Source organism: Camelus ferus, chromosome X (genome assembly GCF_009834535.1).
Source record: "Camelus ferus isolate YT-003-E chromosome X, BCGSAC_Cfer_1.0, whole genome shotgun sequence".
In the NCBI taxonomy this organism is placed as follows: domain Eukaryota; kingdom Metazoa; phylum Chordata; class Mammalia; order Artiodactyla; family Camelidae; genus Camelus; species Camelus ferus.
The window spans coordinates 16,398,081-16,420,040 of record NC_045732.1 but is presented as its reverse complement, the minus strand read 5'-3'; the positions used below and the strand labels follow the sequence as shown (position 1 = coordinate 16,420,040).

At 43.9% G+C, this 21,960-nt stretch overlaps 1 protein-coding gene and 1 long non-coding RNA gene across 2 annotated transcripts in view; one reads left to right on the top strand and one right to left on the bottom strand.

The window, feature by feature from the left end:
- LOC106730358 (casein kinase I-like) overlaps nucleotides 1–18,494 on the top strand; it is a 69,436-nt gene extending 50,942 nt beyond the window's left edge. The window contains exon 3 of the mRNA XM_032475113.1: nucleotides 16,491–18,494. Within this exon, the coding sequence (XP_032331004.1) occupies nucleotides 16,784–17,770 (987 nt within the window). The 5' untranslated portion in view covers nucleotides 16,491–16,783 and the 3' untranslated portion in view covers nucleotides 17,771–18,494. The remainder of the gene's footprint in view (nucleotides 1–16,490) is intronic.
- Nucleotides 419–6,993, bottom strand: LOC116662007. The gene is made up of 3 exons (XR_004317979.1): nucleotides 5,842–6,993; nucleotides 4,968–5,095; nucleotides 419–781 (listed from the first exon to the last, which is right to left on the bottom strand). It is a non-coding gene; the product is annotated as an uncharacterized LOC116662007 (long non-coding RNA).
- Nucleotides 18,495–21,960: the final 3,466 nt, after the last annotated feature.

Genomic DNA, 21,960 nt, shown 5'->3' with positions numbered 1-21,960 from the left:
CGACCATCTCATGCTCAGTCTCTGAGGAACAGCAGTGGGGAGGAGCCTCTCACAGGTCCTCGGGGGATCCGTTTAGTGATTGCTTTGCAACAAGCCCGCACAGATCCCGTAATCCAGGGGCTGATTTCTAAGGTTGTCTTGTATATGAAATGCAACCCAAGGGATTAAGATAACTGCAAACACTCGCTCTTCGGCGAGGCACCATGTGGTGCATGAGGGCCAGAAGTTACCCTAGGTCGGGGTGAACAGAGATGGTGAACAGAGCAGTGAACCCACAGGTGGGGGCCCTGGGTGACTGAGCAAAGCTCACTACCAGTGGACAGTGACTCTACTGTATAGGGACATGTGATTCAGATCTCAGCACTCTCATCTTCACAAGCTAACCCAGTTTCAACTGCGAGTCAACCTTGACACAAACCTTGCCCTCTTACTAGTTTCCCCATGAAATCCAATCAAACATGGATAAGTTACAGTTTTGCTGAAGACTGGGGGTAACAAGGAGCCATCCAAGCTATAACACAGTGAATTCTTTGCAAACATGCAGTAGGTACCTGTTTTCCTTCAAATGTCTTCTTCCGACCTCACCTTTTCCCGACTCAAGCCCCAAGCAGCCTCAGTCCCCTTGCCTTCCTCTTCCTTCTCTAGTCTGAAATCTGAGGACTTCCTTCTCTCCAGTGGACTTGATAAAGTCTTTTCAACTTCTCAATTAAGACGGGTCTCTTTCTACAGAGGAATTCTGGTACCAGCTGCTAAAACAGTAACTGTTTCTCCGTATGGCTACCTAGATAAAAGAGGAAAGGATAATGGTGCTTTACCGCTGATGTAATAATTGATGGTGGCCTGGTTGGGCGGCATCTATCATTATGACTCTCTGAATGGGGTTTTTACTTTCATAAATCAATTGAAAACTTAGTATTTTCTCCATACAGAACCATTAAAGGAAGTTGGGAAAACACATAAAAGTTGAAAGAAAAGAAAAATGAATCAGCATTATCTCTTCACTCATTACTCATCGTCCACATTTTTGTGAATTTTCTCCCCAGATTTTATGTCCACTGAACTCAGGTTTTTGTTTCTTTGTTTTTCAAACATAGTTTTGACCGCACTGGATATACATGTCTACATATTGCTTTGTAAATGCAGATCCTAAATACTTTTTGTTATCACGTAGACCTCACACATACTTAAATTTCTGCATGACAGACCCTAAATACATAGTCCATGTTGACTGACTTTATTGGTTCTCTATAGCTGTTGTAACAAATCACCACAAACTTAGCAGCTTAAAACACAGACCTATTATCTGACAATTTCAGGAGTCAGAAGTCCGGCCTGGGTTTCACTGGGCTGAAATCCAGGTGTGGGCAGGGCTGCATTCCCTTCTGGAGGCTCTAGGGGAGAACGTTTCCTGGCCTTTTTCAAAGTCCACAATATTGCATCTCTCCGTGACTTTCTTCCTCTTCCACTTTTAAGGACCCTTGTGATTACAGCGAGCCCACTCAGTAATCTCCCTGATTAGCCATCTCAATTCCATCTGCAACCTTAATCCCTCTTTGCCAGGTGGGTGACATATTCCCAAATTGCCGGAAGTAGACATCTTTGGGCGGCCATTATATTCCCTACCATGCTGATCTGTTTCTCATCATTGGGCTTTCAGGTTGTTTCTCATTTTTAACGATGATTTTTTAACACTGTAATAAGCATCATCATCTGATCTACTTTTCCCTTATTAGGTAATCCAATCTTTTCTAGCTACGAAAGGGAGACAGTGTAGAGAGTAGAGACGTTTGGAGCAGGTATACTGGATGCTGCTGGCATTGAAGTAGTGTGATTTGGCAAAAATAATATTGGGATTCTAGTCCATAGCCCACCAGCATTTACTAGCTGAGTAATTTTAGGTAAGTCACATAATGCATCTGAAAAGTTTCCCTATCTGCAAAATGGGAAAATAACACTTATCTGGGCATTATCACAGGGTCAAATGAGATTATGTCAACTGTGTTACTAGTGTTCATGGTGGTGATGACAATGATTATGATAATAATCAATGCAATAATTAAAAGTGGATCTGATCGCATGGCCTTATTATTATTTTTAACACTTCTAGTAGTAATACACCTGGCTCCTCAAATCATTTCTCTTGTCTAGATGGGGAAGGAAAAATCAGAAACACAATTTTGGGAAGACTCAGGTTGAGAAAGAATGCTGTGTTTTGAAATTTTAATTACTACTTCAAACAGTGACCTGCCTCCCCACCTACTGCCCGCAGCGGCCCTGGCGCCTGGGCGGCCCTGCTTTCTGGGCTTTCACTCCGCGGCCCTGGCGCTTGCTGCTTCAGCTTCCAGGAACGCTCTTCCCCAGCGTCCACTTGGCTCCCATCTCCTCCTTCCTTTCTTTGCTCAAACATCTCTGGCAAACATCACCTCCGTGGACCAGCCTTGGTCAAACTGCCCTACCCCCCCCCCCCCGGCTTTCTCTACCCTCTTCCCTCCTTACCGCTTTCCTACATCACTGCTAGAATGTAAGTTTCACGGAGGCAGGGATTTATGTCTCCTTCATTACCCACATTTTGCCCAGTGCCTAGCAAGGTATCATATATATTACAGACTCAATAATTGTGTTAAATAATTGAGCTGATTTTAGTGAAGTCCAAGCAATTTATCCATTAGGTTGTGAAAAAGAATTTACCTAAAGACTTAAGTACTACTTTTTCCCATGATGGCATCCTCTTCACACTATGATTTGGATAAGAACAGGCCCAGGGTGTGGGGAAGAGGAGGAGGGGAAGCAAGCCAGCCCAAGAGCACATGCACGCTTATGAAGTCTACGTTGAATAAACAAATGTCTAGGGTGACTGCTTCCCTTACTCTGATTTGAAAGAGTAGAGTACAGACAGAGCCACGTTGTGTAGTTTACAGTGGTTGGCTTTGGAGCAAGAGCCAAGAGAGGAGGCCTAAATGAAGACTTTTGCATAAAGATTAATCCAGGTGGATGCATGACTCAAGCCTGAAAAGTTGTCTGCAGGCCTTTGATGCAGAGCTGTGGCCATCATGAAGCAGCGCCCTGGTTGAATGTTGAAAAGCAGAAATAAAAAGAAATGGGGTTTGGTGGGGAGGAGGGTATAGCTCAAGTGGTAGAGCGCATGCTTAGCATACACAAGGGCCTGGGTTCGTTCCCCAGCACCTCCTCTAAAAATAAATAAGTAAACCTAATTACCAAAAATTTTTAAAAATTAAATTAATTTTGAAAAAAAAAAGAAAGAAATGAGGTTTGGTCTGTTGGTTTAGTGGAAATCAACTGAGATGGAGAATGAGCTGAACCTCCATGGGCTTTTCACACGCCCGCAGCAGGAAAAGTCTGGGTTAGAAAGAGCAGGACCACGCCGAGTACACGCCCTCTGCTTCCCTCTGTGAACTTTTCATGAACTAATTTTAGTTGTCCTTTACGCACCAGCAAATGGACCCACCACCACTCGGCCCGGCTCAGACCTGTTGTTACTTTACACACGCATGTTTGTAACTCTTGTCTAATTTTATTCCCCCTGCTCAGAAAAGCAGAACAGCTGCTACTCCCAGCTTCCTGGCTGTTCGCTCAGCCTCCCCTTCCTTCCTGTCCCTCTAGCCCAGGCCTATGTTATTTCTCTTCAGGCAAGTTTTCAAAACATCAGGAGAGATAAAGATCTGAGGACCATAATTCTTGTACACTCCTTAAGCACATTTTTTTTTGTCTTGGATCCTGTATCCCTAACAATGAAACCGTGTCAAGAATTTCTTTCAAAAGTAAAGCCAAGATATCTCTCTGTGCCACTAGCAGCAGATAAACAACTTTCAGTTTAATCCTAACAAGAATGGGCAAATGGACACTGTTACTTGGTTTAGTATTTCACTAATGTAATCCATTTCCCATGCAGTGATACTCTTCTGCGGCTTATTTGTGTGTGTATAGATACAATTATTCTCCTGGGACATGAGGCTTTTAGTTCTGGTGGTATTTAAGGACATTTAGAAAATCCGTGTGAATGTTCTAGTGAAAGAAATCATATGTCATGCTTATCTTTGGTGAAAACCCATGTGCATTGGATGACTTTCCCTCACAAAGGTGGTCTCCTTCAACCAAAATGCTAAGACAACTGCCAGGACAGTGTGGGGGGAATTTTTTCACTCGAATCTTGCATACCAACTCACTAACGACCAAGCTTCAATACTGGGGATAAGATAAGAGTAGACACAAAGGGCCAACTTGAGTTCAGCGCCAGCTCAGGACATCCAATTTGTGCCTGGGTTAATTACTGATGGGGAGAAGTTGGCCAGTTTCAAGAGAGTTCTGGAACTAAGTATGGATCTCCGTGTAGGGCAGTTTATGTGGAGACCAGAATATGGAGCTGGGGATTAGGGTCACAACTGCTCAGTTTAAAGATCCTAGATGTGCGACTCCTTCAACTCATCCAGACCAAGCTTGCTCTTGGGACAATCCGTGGGACATCTAGCTAATTCATTTTGAGGACAGAATTAAAAAGACTCACAACTCCAGAGAGTTGGAAAATGGGTTTGATTCTCCTCTGAAAGTTTAAATTAACTTGAAGGGAGGTTGAGTGAAAGTGAATGATTCAAAGAAATACCAAGAATTCACCAGCACAAGGGACTTTGGGAAACTGAGAGCCATAAATTACCAATAGAATTACCAGAAATACTAGAAAGTTTATGTTGACAATCAAGGAAATAACATTTCAGGGCCTACATTTCTCCCCAGGTTCCTGGTATGTGGACAAAGCTGTGATGGCTGAAAAGGAGTGTTTTGGGCAGGAAAGGAGTTACAGGAAATAAAAATTGTTCACACAAATTCTGAAAGGAAGACCTGAGTTGGGCATCTTTCCACTCAGTATAGGCCAGAGAGAGACCCAAGAGTCCCGAAAACTGTGCAGACTTAAGGTACAATGAACAAGGATCATAAAGCAGATGAAGAATTACCTTTCTCTCCTCGAGTTAGCCTGACTCTTGTTGGCCTCTCATTAAGAAGCAGCATATCTTAGTTATTAGCGTTTTCTGAAAGATGAACATTTTTTCCCATTGAATTCTTTTATGTTCTCCAAAAGCCCCTAGGAAAGAAAAATGATACACATTCATGGGCTTTACATGAAAGGTTTCAGAAAGTCCAGTACAAGTCTTTTCAGATCTCAGAGCTTCCAATAACATTCCAGTTTTATCTCAGACCTACACGGCTATAACTTTTATGGAGAAAAAGTTACAGGAGTTGCCCCATGACTGGCAGTTTTTAAGAGACTGCACTCACTTGGCTTCTTTTATTCTAAGGAAACCCCATTTGAATTTACTGTGAGGCTGTGCACAGGATGGGGCTAGAACGGAAACACTGTCAGGAGAGAGAAGCTCTAGGGATGTGCCCAGAGCTGCAGAAGGAAATTGGGCTGGTGGACAAGCCCACCAGGGACAGAAGTTGTTAACAAAAGGAATCCTTATTGGTCCATACAGCTGGCCCAGTTCTAGGGTTTCAGATACCTTGTTGCCACAAACACCATTTGCAGCAATTAGCATGGCCGCTGTTGACTGGGTTTCCGCCCCCAAACCAGGGACTTCCTCCAACAGTTCAGACCCCTTCAGTTTCCCTGTTTGCTTGAAGGAGCCTGATCCAGTGGAAGGTATGGGTTCTTTTCATACCCCTCCTCAATCCTACTCGATGGCTGGGCTGTCATTTGGGGAAGCTGGAAGGGGTAGAGTTAGGGGTCTGGTCTCAAAATGGATTTCAAATTGTGGCCCCAAACCCACAGAGGACCTCAATAAAAATAATTTTAAAAACAAACAAAAAAATATTCTAGTGAATTCTTACCCATGTCCTGCTGCATCTGCCCCAGGGAAGCAAGGGCTGATGTCTCATCTTTTCCCGCAGATGTCTGTCTGTCCTTCCATCTTGGGTTACTTCTTTGCCCTGTGACCTTGCTGTCTTATGAATTCCAGGAAAGTTTGAATTTGCAGTTTGTCTGGCCTTCTGATATAGCAAGGGTGGCAGTCATGCTCTTCCTAGCCACGTATATCTCCAAGAAGCAAGTGGAGGTCCCTTCCACGGAACCTAAGAACATGTAATTGTTTGTCTGGGGGGCTCAGTCTCTAGACTGCCAAGTTAAGGAGGGTCTCCTCTGGGTCCCCAGGTCTGGCCTGGGGCCAGGCACATAGTAGGTGCTCACTGAAAACGTCTGCTACTTTCTGCTGCATTTTTATTTTCAGTACCCTCTTCTCCCTTGCCTTCTGGGGACCAGCAGCATCAGCACCACCTGGGAGCTTGTTAGAGATGCAAATTTTCTGGCCCTACCCCATCTACTGAACCTGAAGTTCTGGGGATGGGATCTGCAATCTGTGTACTAAAGAGCCTTCCAGGTTTCTACTTGAGAACCACAGCCTTAGGGAAAGCAGAGATCTGCAACTGCTTCTTTCTGGCCCTTTTGGGACAACTGCTGTGGCTTTTGCTAAGCGATAAAGCAGCCGAGCAAGTGAGGAGCCTGCCCCAAGGGAGGTTCCCTGCTGCAGCCCTGATTTCTCACCCGTGGACACGCCTCAGACTCACCTGCTTTGTACTTGCCTGTTGGGTTTCCCAAAGCTTGAGTCAATAACCTCAATTTTCCCTCCTCCTGCTTTAGGCAGAAAATGAGTGCCAAGGAAACAGCAAAAAAAAAAAAAAAAAGAAAAAAGAAAAAAGAAAAGGATGGACTTTGAAAATCTAACCCAGTGGTTTTCAACCTTGGCTGCCAATTGGAATCACCTGCGGAGCTCTCAAAAAAAATTCAGACCAATTAAATCAGAATCTCCAGGGGTGCGGCTCTTTGTTGTTTTTTTAAGTTCCCTATGTAATCCCCTGAGCCAAAAATCTAGCAGAGAATCAGTGCTATGAACTTGGCTTGGCAGGGTTTTCTTTATAAAAGAAACCTAACCCCAATGTTGATTTTTTTGGAGTAAGACATTTCTCATCTCTGAGCGCCCTCCCCACCGAACCACGCCAGCCCTCCCCGCACGCGACAGCTAAGGCCACCAGGAGTGGGAGTACTAGCTCTGGATGCACAGACGTGGAGCTGCCTGCTGTTTGGGGTCCAGTCCTAGGTGTGCTGGCAACACCCCTTAGCGGAGAGGGTCCTCTAACAGTTTGTCTTTGGGTTTCAAGAACAACAACAAAAAATCATGGGCTCTGTCACTGCTCATTACCCTGGATTTTGTGTCTCAAAGAGGTGGAGAGAAGGTTCTGACAAGCAAGGCGTTTAGCTGGAGAATGAGTTTTCACTTTTAATAACGTCCAGTGTTCTGCCTTGGCAGGCTGGCCAGCCTCCAGGCAGGTGAACTAGGTCATTGTTTCTGCTAAGCTTTTCAGTGCAAAAGCAGCTCTCCCATCAAAGAGCAGACCTGCAAACCTTTGCAGAAGCTGGGAGCCATAAGTTCCCCGGCTCCCATCCCCTGACGGTGCCCAGGGGATGCATGCCAAAAGACCCGTGCGATCAGGGTCAGGACTGATGCAGCACGGGGGCTGAAACTGCTTAGCACTCCACGCCCCTCCTGTAACAGCCTCTGTGGGGTGACCTGCTCCAGCGTCCCCACCAAAACTCCCCTCTCCTGCCTCTGTGCTTGGCAAGACTGTGGCCTTATCTCCTGTGGCTCTGTGTGGCACCGTCATCCGTGCATCCTCATCTACCGCCATCATCTGGTCCTCTGCAGCTGCATCACCTAGTGCCCAAGCTGTTGCCTGAGAATAGGTTCTTGTCGCTCACAGGAAAGAATTCAAAGCCAGGCATAGTAAAGTGAAAGTTAGCTACTCAGGGAGATAACACACTCTATAGACAGAGTGCAGGCCGACTCAAAAAGGAAGAGAGGTGGCTTAGGAGATTCACACTCCATAGGCAGAGTGCGGGCCATCTCAAAGGCAAGAGAGGCGGCCCTGGAGCATGGGGTCATCTAGGAAGCTGAGATTGGCCACGAGGTGTGGGGAGTGGTTTGTTTTTATGGGCCTGGTAATTTCACATGCTGACAAGTAGGAGGATTATTCCAATTGTTTCGGGGAAGGGGGAGAGATTTCCAGGAATTGGGCCACCACCCACTTTTTGACCTTTTATGGTCAGCCTCAGAATTGTCATGGAGCCTGTGGGGGTGCCATTTAGCAGCTAATGTATGACGATGAGCATATAATGAGGCTCAAGGTCCACTGGAAGGCAAATCCCCCACCATCTTGGGCTGAGTTGGTTCTAACCAGTTTATGTCACTTCCTTAATTGCTGTGTCATTCTTTGGTTGTGCCCTGCCCCCTTCCCTCCTGTCTCACAGCCAGACCCATCAAACCATCCCATCAAATGGTCCCATCACACCTCTTACAGTCTTACTGCCTGTGGCCTCCTGGAGTTCCATCATCTGGTCCTGCAAGGCACTTTCCACCTTCATGTCCCTTGGACTCCCTCACTCGGGCCTCTTCTTGGTGTTGCCTATGGTCATCACAAGAAGAATTAATTGCACTCGTGTTGGTCCCAATAGTGCTTTATATATATATATCTATTCTAGAACTTTTCTCATTTTATCATAATTATTTATAATCCCTTCTGCCTCAATAGACTACATGTTCTTAGCAATCTATTTCATACTCTTAAAAAACTACAGATCCCAAGCCTCAGAGTGCCTGAGAGCAATAAGGACCTAATTAATACTTACTGGCTTCATTTAGATACTAGTTAAAATGGTCTTGGTTAAGAATTTACAGTTGAATGGAGAAAAATGGTCATGCCAACCTAGAGGATGACTGAGGAGTGTCTGGGAGCCACTCGAGGTGGAAAGAGGCCATCACATTGAGTGGTGTGGCCAACAAGGCAGCGGGATGTTGAGTGAAGGTGGTCTACGCTGCCCAATGGGAAAAGAATGCGAGCCACAGAGGCAAGCCACATGTGGAATTTGAAATTTCTAGTGGCTGCATCTTCAGTAAAAGTACAAGGAGACTGGTGAGGCTAATGCTAATAGTACATTTTCTTTCAACCAACATATGCAAAATACTGTCACTGCTACATATCATCAATATAAAAACGTACTGAGGTATTGGATGTTCTTGGATATATTTTATTTGAAGTCTTTGGAATTTAGTAAAATTGTAGTTACTGCCCATCTCAGTCGGACTGGCTGCATTTCAAGTGCTCAATTGCCGCAGTGTGGCTTGTGGCTACCATATTGGACAGCGTGGTCTAGAAGCTGAAGCAGCTCACTGGAAGTTGAGGGCCCACCTTTCTGCTAGGCCTCTGGGCAGAGTGAGAGGAAGCCAGGTCCTCTCCCCTGAAAGGCCCAGAGGCCTGGGAGCAGGGAGGGCAGTGCCACCAACCGACCAGGAGCTGGGGGGCCCCCAGGGTGCAGCCACTCACACTGGGGGAGGGGGAGGGGATGGGGTGGACCACAGCAGGGGCGGCTCAGAACTAGGAGGATTCCAGACAAATGCCACAAAGCAAGCTCTTCTAATGAGCAGACCCACTTGAGGCCGATTTTTCTACCATGCTTTCATGACCCATGTTCTGGGGTCAGAACTGACAGCTATGGCAGAGAAAGGAACAGACCAGCAATTTAGGAGGGGCCATCCATCTTAGCCTCATGGCAGGGCTAATGGAGAAAGCAGACAAGTTCCCCCTCTTCAGTGAGGACACCATTTACAAATCCAATTAGGAGCAGCAAGTGAAGGGCCTCCCGCAGCAGAAGAAGTAATTGTGAGGGTCAGAAGCAGCACACAGGCCAGAGGAGGTAAGGCTGACCCCGAAGCTTTTAAGCAGAGCAAGAGCCTTCAGCTCTTTGAAGATGGAATTTTCTGGAAAATGCAAGGGAAAAGCCTGAGCTAATACCTCCAAAAGGGAGCAGCAATATTTCAGGGAGATTTTTTCAATCTATTGCAAAATAACCAGCATTAAAGCCATTTCAGAAAAAAAAAATTGTACATTAGGTTCTTTATATTCCTCTCTGGGTTTCTTCCCTGACAGAGAGCTCTGGTATGTGGGAGGAGGGGGAGCCAGAGAAAGCCCCAGAAAGCAGACTGTTTTCTAGCCCTTCACTGGCAGGGAAAGCAGTGAGCGTCTGGCGAACACATCTCTGATCTCTGAACTGAACACGGGGGTGGGGAGATCCCTGATCAGGAAACCTTTTTCCGGTAAAAGGGGGAAGGAGGCATTCTTCAGCCTTGCAGAGCTGGAATAGTGAAGCCCTGACCTGCTCAATCCCTCAGCTCTGCTTTCTAGATTTATTTGGGGACAGATAAATTCTTAGACTAAGGCACTGCGAAGTGTATACAGACTGATCACTTAGGCTGTTTCTATAACCTTAAAGAAAATTCATCCAACAATTACAAGGGCACTGCTCTAGGCCCTGGGTAATCCTTTTCTGCTAATAACTGCAAAAGAGCTTTGTTCAAGAGTTATCAAAAGATGGAATGAGGAAGAAAAATACAGTATGGTATCACTTTTATGTGGAATCTAAAAAAATGACACAAATGAACTTATTTACAAAACAGAAACAGACTCACAGACATAGAAAACAAACTTGTGGTTACCAAAAAGGGGAAGGGGGTGAGAAGGGATAAATTGGGAATTCTGGATTTGCAGATACTAACTACTATATATAAAATAGACAAACAGCAGGGTCCTACTGTGTAGCACAGGGAACCATATTCACTATCTTAAAATAACCCATATGATAAAGAACATGAAAAAGAATATATACGTATAACTGAATTATTATGCTATACACCAGAAACTAACACAACATTGTAAACTGACTCTACTTCAATAAAAAAACCTTTTTTTTTTTAAAAGATGGAATGACGCCAGGTATTTTAGCAAAGAAGATTTTTGAAAAATAAGATTTTCACTCAGTTTATGTTTTCACTCGGTCACCTTAATGTTTCAAACTAGAATAAATTGAAAACTCCTCCGTAAGGGTTGAGATCTTAACGATTTAGATCAACACTATCAGTCTGTATCTCCTCGGTAGCTAATTTTTTTTTTTTTGATAGACTCAACACTTCGGAGCTGTTGAAATAGCACATAAAATAGTGGACTACACTGCAAACAGCAGCCTGAATGCCAACACTACATTGAAGAGAGAAACATGCCTTATAATATCTTCAAAAAAGGGAATGCTTTTTCAGTTGGAAAAAAGCCACTTATATACATGCTAGATGATTGAAAACACAGACTTCATGACAGGGAATTGTGATAAATACGAAGCCAGCAGATAAGCTGCCTGACGGACCGAGTAGGATTAATGACTACTTTTTAAATAAAAACATGAAATGATCTTTTCCCTTTTTGGAGCGGGGAAGAGAAAAAGACTCCTTTGTATGAAATACCCAGTGTCAGAGCTGTACACAGGGTCCCAGCTGTTCAAATATGTTGCTGCCCTGAACATTTTCCCAAGCGAGTATGCGCCTCTTCGGGGAAGCTAAGGTTTCTCTGGGGTTTGATGTTAGAACTTGCTGGGTGTCTAGACCTTTCCGGATTGTTACGAAAATTAACTGCTACTCCAATACGCGTCTGGCTGACATGGGGACTCGAGTCAGTGTGCTTTATTACTCCTTATCAGTGTGGAAAACCTGTCCTGCCTTCCGCTCTGGGGCGTGGTGGGCCGGTCCCACGGGCCCCCCCGGACTCTGAAACCGTGCACTGTGTGCACGTTGCTGCTGTCATCCGCAGGCCTTCCAGCAGTGCTTCACCAGGCAGGTTGGAGGCCACAGATACTATTTACATTTTCAGATTCCTCTTTTAATGAACGTTGTGGAATAGCTTCTCCAGGGCTATGGTTCCTGAAGGGAAGTTAATAGTATAGGTTGGGAAGGAACAGAACCAAACAAGGGGGAATCCATGAAAGGGTTAGAATAGCTGTGCTAATCTGATGAATCTACGTTCTCTCATTCACCACATTGGCCATGACTGGCCTTTTGTGCTGTTTTCTGAACTCTTTTCAAAGTACTGTCGACTGAAAAATTATGCACAACCTACAAGTTGAGAGTTACGTTTTATCTGGCGGACGTTTTATTCTGAGGACTTGAGCGTTGGAGGCAGCCCCTCATACAGTGCTAAGGAACAGCGCCGAAGAGGTAGGGGAGGAGCCAGGATATATAGGAGTTTTGCAACAAAGACCATGTAGTCAGAACTTGACAAGATTACTGTTAATTCAAGGAAACTAGATATCTCAAGTTAAGGAATTCAGTGCTTTTCTATGTACAGAAAGATGCAAAGGTCTGGGCTTGCTGAAATCATTCCTTTGATCTGCACCTGGCTTTCTAGGGCCAGTGTCCTGTTCTTTCCCATCCTGAGTCCCCTCAGGGGGCACCGCTGCGGGTGGCAGCAGAGGCGGGCTGCCTGCTCGTCTGCATCCTGAGTTCCCTTCGTTCACTGTTGGGGGGGAGGGCGGCGGTAGTGGCTGATGACTTGATGGCCACAGCATCCTTTGTTTACTGATAATGGCTGGCAGCACTTTCTGTTCACAGTAAAATTTCCAAAAAGTTAAAAATGTGGCTCGTGTCAAAGATTTTAGCCAATTCATTGATGATGGAATCAATGAGACAATAAAGATATTTTAAGGAGAATTGGAGGAACTATGTATTTATAGGCATTAAAGAAGAATGTTTGAACGAGATTGCTAGGTTAGATATGAAACCACTCACTGTCCTACAGGACAATAAAACCCTAACTTTTGGGGTTATCTTTTCCACCCATCAGGAATGATTAGCATCTCAACCAGACAAAATACACCATGTTATCACTGAAGTTCATAGTCTGGGATCTTATTTAATAAATAGTAAATAGTAAAAAGTCAAACAAAGGTAACTTGCCACAGCCTTGTAGGTAGTCCTGGGGTGAGCTTGTTAAGCAACTCACTGTTAATGACACTGAAGGGAGAGCCTGAACCTTGCTGGTCTTATTTCCAAGACTGAGGTCATTTTTCTTAACACTTTATTATTTCTTTGCTGCTTTATTTTGTTTTGTTTTAATGGAGGTGCTAGGGATTGAACCTAGGACCTTGCGCATGCTAAGCAAGCACTCTACCACTGAGCTATACCCCCGCCCCACTTTCCTGCTTTATTTTGATTCATAATCAACATGGTAGGAAGAATATTCTAGCAATAGACTTCACAATGTGCAAGTTTTCAGAATACACCAGATAAGTGAAGAATGCAAAAGCATTTTGGGGGTGAGGGTAGGTGGCAGTGGGGAAGGAGACAGGCAAAACTGAACAACAAAAGTAAGTGGCTTTTTGAAAAAACTAACTATAGGCTTAATGTGCCCTATCAGAAACTGATACTTTGGTTTAGAAGCAGCTTGTTAACTGTATTTTGACTTTAAATAACATGCTTTGCTAATGGAGAAGGCACAGGCACTTTTTTTTTCATAGAAAAGAGCCTCTTAGTTTATCCCATGTGAACTATACAATGCTGTAAATGTGAATTTTCAGTGGGCTGGGGATCAACTGGCAAGAAATAGAACAGATACCAAAGGGAAAAGTTGAGGTTTGGAGCCAGGCCCGTAGGTTGGGGTGGGGAGTGGGGGAGCTGCCGGGAAGATTGAAGGAGGAGTGAGTCAGAGTTTGTAACCTCCCAGAAAAAGATGTGATCTTGAACAGTTAGAAGCACAGCTGAAGGGGGTCTCTGGAAGTGGAGGAGCACTTGCTGTAGAGATGGGAGGCGTGAGGAACAGCAAGTTCAGGAAGAGGAGATCTGTCTAGAGGAGTCCTAGGGCAGCCTGGATACCAAGCTGGGTTTTAAAAACTAGCAGGAAAAGTGCCTACAAAGCAGGGACATCACCAAGAGGGCCAGGGTGATGGGAACAGTCCATCCTCACCTGGGAGAATAATGTATCACTGAAATGATTTAGAATTACTGGTGCGTGGTGATAATAAAAGGCAGACTGACTCTTGGGTGCATGATTGTATGGACGTCAATGAAGATCGCCCAAAAGGGAACAACCAGACGCTCTTTTTTCAGAGCAAGGGAGTCAGCCAGCATCGCTTACAGAGACTCAAAGACAGGCAGAGGAGTGGGAAAGCTTTAGAGTGGAAAACGAGGAAGGCTCCAGGTATGCCCTGATGGATGATTGTTGACATGGGGAAACTGGAGGAGAATAATTAGAAGTGGGGCATCTTATGTGGCTGGTTTGAGGAGCACATTCAGCTTTCTCTGGTTGGTCCTGAGTTGGAAGTCAGGGCAAAAAACAGGGAAGCTGGCAGTCAGTGACCAAGTCCTGAGGTTCTGGGCCGATGCTGTAGAGGTTATGGTTTGGCTTCCTGAGCTGGTTGCTGTAGAAGTTGTGGATCAAAGTTCTGTTGTCATATGTGATCTGGCCATTGTCCATTTGTATATTCAGTCTCTCAATTGTTTCTATTTGTGTCCCTTTATTGCCTGCAGATAACTCTGTTGGTATGCCATGGCTATAAGGGTATCTGGCTGCAGCTGTACTAAAGTTGAACTGAATATGAATAGAAATCAGATTTACCTGGTAGCCATGGGCAGGACACACTAGCCATGGAGAGACTCAATGATGGAACAGTATTGACCAGGATTTTAGTGATGCACAAACTGAGCCAAGATATTCCTAGCTTGACCATCGTCTCTTACACTCTTGACTCGTAACTCCCAGTAATTCTCAAACTTGTCTGCAAATGACTATCATAATCACAGTCAATCAAATCAGAATCTTTGAGCATGGGCCCCAGGTAAAAGGAACTTTTAAAAAACTCCCTAGGTGATTACAGTGTGCAGGAAGTTTGGGAATACATGCCCTAACCCTTGCTACCCAAAGTGCGGTCCCCCAACCACCAGTAATACCTGCATTAGATGGGAGCTTATCAGAATTGCAGATTCTCAGGCTGCCTCCTCTGTCTACTGAATCAGAATCTGCATTGTAACTAAGCTCCAGGTAATTAACACACACATGAAAGTTTGGGGGGCACTGCTAAACCGCTGGCTCAATGTAACCTCTCTGTGAGGAGAAACACTAGGATTATTTCCCATTTTGCAGCCCAAGATAGACATGTCTTCTCCCTTCCCCCATCTCTTCATCTAACTGCAAATACTGCTAGAGGTGGAGGCACAGGCCTAAATATGGGGAAAGTGAGAAATCTGTCACCAGCACTAGAGTTTTTGAAATTAAAATGCATAGTGTTAATACAGGGAACTATGCTCAATATCCTGTAATAACCTTTAATGGAAAAAATATGAAAACAAATATATGTATGTATATGCAAGACTGGGACATTGTGCTGTACACCAGAAACTGACACACTGTAACTGATTGTACTTCAATTTAAAAAAATGTGCAGTGCTAATGGACAGTGCAGTTGCTTATCAGAATTCCTAGAAACTTAAGGGGAAAAAAGACCAAAAGTAGAAGCCTCTAAAAAACTAATTTTGTCTTTCCCCAGGAAAATCTTTTAGGCTGAAGAGTCAAAGAATATTCTATTAGGTTACCCAAACCCTTGAAGTTTGTTCGAACAAGCCAGTGTCCACAAAAAGACCTCTGATTTTTTCATGTTTTTAAAGTATTTTTATGGGAGAAAGGATTTAGGGTGAGATTAAGTAATAACAATGAAATATCTGTATTTGTCTTCCTGTGTGTGGAAGAGCTAACTAACATCCAAATATTTTTATTTTGGATGTGAGGATACAAGGTTAAAATTTATTGACAAAGATCTTAAATGGAGTCAGAGAAGACATGGTTATTTCTCTAAAACTCTACAAAAAACAGAGGTTAAAACTATAAGCTCTATTGTTAATCAAGAAGTTAAATTGTGAGAGTATGGAGTAAGGAAATAATATCCAACACTAACTCAAATCCACAGGAAGAAATGAAGAGAACCAAAAATGATAAATAAGAAAGTTAATATAACAAACTATAAATATATACTTGCTTTCCCTTTTTCTCTCAGCTTCTTTAAAAGACATAAGATTATATAAAGCAATAATTATAACAATATATTACTTGGTTTCTAACATATATGTCCATAATATGTATAGTAGTAATAGCCTCAAATAGGGGTAGAGAATGGAACTATATAGGAATAAAGTTTTTGTATCTTACTGGAATTAAGTTAGTATATGTGAAGTGGAATATGATAAATTAAGATGCATTCCGTAAGCCCTAGAGCCATTAACGGCTTAATGTAAGCCATTACGAAGAAAACTGAAATTAAAAAATGTCAAATATCATTGAAGAAATGAAAATAACACGCTAGAAAATACCTACTTAACTGTAATACAACGCAGTGAGGGAGGGAGGCAGGCAGGACCGGAAGCCCCCTGACGCCCTTTCCCAGAGTGCTCTGCGCCGTGAGGAGGTGGCCCGGCGCCAGCTCTGGGCGCCATTTTGTGTCAGCTGGAGCCGGAGCGATGAGATGGTGGCGGCGGCCGAGTGACTGGGGTCCCTCCGGGCGGGAGCCGGCGGCAGTGGTGGCAGTGGTATCGCGACGCTAACTCACCACACCTCTTTTCCAGCCCGCGACTTCGCCACGAAAACGAGGCAGCGGCGGCCGCCGAGGAAGAAGTGGGCGAGCCGGTAACAGCGGGAACCCTCTCAGCAATCTGCGGCCTGGCCAAACGGAGCCGGACAGCGGCGGCGATCAGGTACCCTCTGGCCGCTCCTGGTGCCGGTAGCGCCCAGAAAGGGCCAGCGTTTCCCGTTTCCTGCCGCCCTCAGCAGCCTTCCTGGGCGGACGAGCTCCAGCGGCCTGCGTCCTCCCCTTAGAGGTGTCGGGGCTTAGACCCAGCCTCCATCTTAGTCTCTTAGGATGGCGAGCAGCAGCGTCTGCAGCAGCTCCAAGGGCGAGTTAATTGTGGGAGGGAAATATAAACTGGTACGGAAGATCGGGTCTGGCTCCTTTGGGGACGTTTACCTGGCGATCAACATCATCAAAGGCGAGGAAGTGGCAGTGAAGCTAGAATCTCAGGCATCCAGGTATCCCCATTTGCTGTACGAGAGCAAACTGTATAAGGTTCTTCAAGGTGGGGTCGGCATCCCCCACATACGGTGGTATGGTCAGGAAAAAGACTACAATGTGCTAGTCATTGATCTTCTTGGACCCAGCCTCGAAAACCTCTTCAATTTCTGTTCAAGAAGGTTCACTTTGAAAACTGTACTTATGTTAGCTGACCAGATGATCAGTAGAATTGAGTATCTGCATACAAAGAATTTTATACACAGAGACATTAAACCAGATAACTTCCTAATGGGTATTGGGCGTCACTGCAATAAGTTATTCCTTATTGATTTTGGTTTGGCCAAAAAGTACAGAGACAGCAGGACTAGGCAACACGTACCTTACAGAGAAGATACAAATTTCACTGGCACTCCTCGATATGCTAGCATCAATGCACATCTTGGTGTTGAGCAGAGTCGCCGAGATGACATGGAATCATTAGGATATGTTTTGATGTATTTTAATAGAACCAGCCTGCCATGGCAAGGAATAAAGGCTGCAACAAAAAAGCAAAAATATGAAAAAATTAGCGAAAAGAAGATGTCCACACCTGTTGAAGTTTTATGTAAGGGGTTTCCTGCAGAATTTGCCATGTACTTAAACTATTGTCGTGGGCTGCGCTTTGAGGAAACCCCAGATTACGTATACCTGAGGCAGCTATTCCGCATGCTTTTCAGGACCCTGAACCACCACCATGACTACACATTTGATTGGGTAATGTTAAAGCAGAAAGCAGCCCAGCAGGCAGCCTCTTCAAGTGGGCAGGGTCAGCAGGCCCAAACCCCCAAAGGCTTCTAAGCACGAGTCCAGGAACAGAGTAAGCAGAGCAGATGATCTAAGCAGCATTTGTTTTTCCCTATATCTAGAGATTTTAGTTCATATGTACACTAGCCAGTGGGTGTGGACAACCTGGGCAGCATTGGCGATGCTGTGTCCCGAGTTGTAACTGCTGTAATTATGAATATTAACTGAGATAGTGAAACATGGTGTCCAGTTTTCTATTGCATTTTTTCAAGTGGAAAAGTAAACTAAATGGTTGACACACAATTTGGTGGAGAAACTGCATATGCCAATTTTTTGTTAAAATCTTTTGTTTTGAACTATACTGCTTTGAGATCTCCTTTCAGAAGAACGGCATGAACAGTCTTCAGCTGCAGTTGTGATGGTTGTAAATGCTCACAATTGTGTGTTCTTAGGGTTTATCCGTCCTGGGATTTGCAAGTTGTTCACTTAAAACATTCTTAAAATGGTTAGCTTCTTGTTTGCAAGCCAGCTGATCCGGTAGCAACCAAAGATTCCAGTGTTTGAGCATATGAGACTCTGCCTGCTTACCTGGGCTAGAAGTAACAGCATCTAAAGTGAAGACTTAAGAAAAATTTAGTGACTGTTAGATTATCCTTAGGGCTCTGCATTAACTCTGTAATGTTCTTGGTTTTTTTCAAAAAAAGCATATTTGTCACTGAAATTTTGTTAACATCTTATAACAACATGTACGTGTGTTGCTTAAATAAATGTATTTACTGTAAACATCTATATGATCTGAGTTTTTTTTTTTATTGTGAAATGGGAGCTTTTTTGTTTACAAGTTCATTAAAAACTTAAAGGAAAAAAAAACCTGAAAACATCTGGAAAACAAACAAAACAAAATGGCAGATGTAAATCTAACCATATCAATAATAACTATAAATATAAATGGATTAGACAATACAATCCGAAGGCAGTGACTGTCAGACAGATAAAGAAAACCAGATCCAACTGTATGCTGTCCAAAGAGACGCACTTCAGATTCAAACTTTGAAGGTATATTAATGTTTAAGAATGGGAGTGGGTGTTGAAGGTTGGGGAGTACTAATCTACTATGCGTTAGGCACTGAGGTACAGTGACTTTTTGCCTTAACTCTAGCTCTTTTGTTATGAATGACCCTAGCCCTCTTAATATCAGGACAATTTCAGCTCCTCCAACGAGCATCCTGGAACATTCAAATATTCTCCTCTCCTAATCAGTTCAAAGAGGAGAGAAAAAAGATGAGGTTTGAAACTATCAGATGATACTTTTCAAAAAGGTAAAAACATAGCTAACATCCTTACAGTGAAAGAGCATGTTTTAAAGATTTATTTAATTCACGAACAAGGGAGCCAGCAGGATGGTATAGCGGCTCCAAAGAAGAATACCAAAAACTTAAATATTTACAGTCTCTGAAAGAAAGGATGCTGAAAAAAGATTGCCAAGTTAGAGACAAAATGGTTACTATCCAATGGGGCAGTAAAACCATAAAACTTTTCTACTAGACAGAAATCATTTGTATCTCTACCTGAAAAAAATCTTTTTTAGTTTATCAATTTTCTAGAAGTTATCATTCAATTTTATAAAGTTTTAGGTCTAATCAAGTAAATAATAAGTCAAACAGGGCTGCCCATATTCTGCCCTGTAGGTGGGTTTGTAGATACCATTCTAGTATGGCATTGGAAGGGCTCACTGTAACCTTTCTGTGTCTCACGTTTTGGAAATTTTTTCTTAACAAAAGTAGATTCAATTCTGAAACAGTGAAACACTTTTTAATATAACAAAACCATCATATGGCTAATATTTACTGCTGGCTCCTTTCCAGGTGCTCTACTGAGCATATTACATCTTTATATCATTTCCTTCCCACTGCAATGCTAAGGGATGGGTAGATAATGATTATTTCCATTTCAGGATGAGAAAATTAAGGCTCAGATAAAATAAGTAGGTTTCCCAAGGTCATGTATCCAATGAAAGATGTAGACAGAATTTGAGTTTGTGGTTTCTTACTCCAAAAGCCTTTGTATCTTGCAAAGAGGGTTTCTAAAATGTCTTTGTATCCACAATAGTGCCTTGAATATTACATATATTCAGTATGTGTTTCTGGAGAATTAATTGAAAAATTCAGCCAATACAAGCAAAAAATGAAGTAACAAATAATTCTGGAAGGTCCTTACCTTTGTGCTTTTGTACAGTTTCTCCCTCTCTGAAGGAGATTTCTCAGACTCCTCTTCTCCCATAGTTAAAAGTACACAAATTCACACAGTGATTGCATCACTCCAAGATACTGTGCTAACCATGGACATAATTAGGACTAACCATGGACATAATTCTTCATTCTTTATCACAATGTACTGGCAGTGAAAATGAACTGGCCCATGTCAGAGGGGTTAATTTTAAAATTCCATCATCTATTTCACTGAAACATCTAAAAGAACTTCACAGACAACAATCATTCCCTAGATCAGTTGAGGAAGTGAGTTAGCATGACCTTAACATTTTATTTTTCACAGATGGAAGAGCAGATAGGCTACACAAACCCAAGGTCATGGAGCAAATCCTTGAAAGAATGCAGAAAATAGAGCCAACTTTTTCCATTGAAACGTAGAGTTTTAACTATTGGATAATCCCTTGCAAAGTTGTTTTCTTCCATTTGGATGTCCCCTTTCTTAAGGAAAAATTATGCCCAAAAGACAGCTGATTATAAATGGAGGAGAGAAAATACTGCAGGAAAAAAAAAATCTCAAACATGTCTGGCAGGGACAATTTTCTTGATTTCAACAGTGATTTTTGTATTTCCACATTAGTGACCATAGTCAGCAAGACATAATTGCCAAACACCTCGTATGCGCCATATACTCTTAGCTAAAAGCCACACCGTGGGAATCCAGAGCCATCTGTGATCATGTGCTAGAAATTTGAAGTTAGTAATCAAAATGATTCTGTCTAGGTGTCTTTTTCTGAAAACGATTCACTTAGAGACCTCTTTCTGTTTAAGCAGCTTGAGTTTGTGCAGGTGTTCCACGTGACCTGGAGTGCCACTGTTGTCAAGTTCAATCTTCTCTTCAGTAGCACTTTCGTAATGAGCCAAATGAGCGATCTGATTATTCCATTTCAGAGCGCACATCACAGGCACACCTGGGTTATGCCCCAGCAGACAGTTTGGACAAATGTCAGAGGCAGGGCATTGGCAAGCATGGTGCTGGCCCCACTTGACCTTGATCTAGAGAATCAGAGCTTGTCTGCATTTGGAAAAAGCCTTGATATACAGGCATGAGCAAGAGGAAGAGAGGATAAAGAATGAAGAGGATAAAGAGGCGAGAGATGCAACAGTAGCAGAAGCGTCTTCATCAATCAGAGCAGATGGCTTTGTGATCAGGCGATCTGTCACAACCAACTCTGCTGGTACCTGGTGAAAGCAGCCATACATAATATATAAGTAAATGGGTGTGGCTGTGCCCTGATAAAACTTTACCTCCAGAAGAGGTGGCTGGCTGCATTTTGCCTGTAGGCTGTAATTGGCCTACCCCTGAATTAGAGAACTAGTACCCCACATGACCTTACCCTAAGCTGGGACTTCAGAGCCGCAAAGGTGATGATCTGAACTGGGAGCTTCTGACCTCAACACATCACAGAAAGTGGGCGCCTTCAAAATCTCTTTTTACAGTTAGGCTGATGCACAGCCTGAACCCATCCATGTAACTCAGATTATACAACACAAAGAGACATCACCAGCCCCCCAGGAGCTCCCCATTAGGGCTGTGAGCCACAGCCCTGTTCTGTGTGTAGCTGCAGCTCATTCAGTTCAATGGCTGTGCAGTGCTCCAGTGTGTGCCCGCCATCCCCGGAAGCTCGGCCAGATGGCCCCACGGCCGTGCTCTGCCCGGGCCCTGCAGCTCTCCGGTTGGGGTCCTGAGCCCACCACTCTGCTGGGCAGCCTCTTCTTCAAAATCTAGGTGGGAGCATCCATGCCTCCCAGGCTGTACGCTCTGCACTGGCAGAAACTGCACCCTGCAGAAGCCACCAGAGTTTGCTGCCTTCCTCCTCCATCGGGGAGCTGGGGGGCTCTGCCCCCGGGGCAGCCAAGGATCATGGTCCCAGGGTGTGGGGAACAGAGCTTGCAGTGTGAGGCGGGACCAGGCCAAGATCCTGTAAGTCTGGTGCCCACTCTCTCAAACTGCTCTGCTCCCTGTACCCCTAGCAC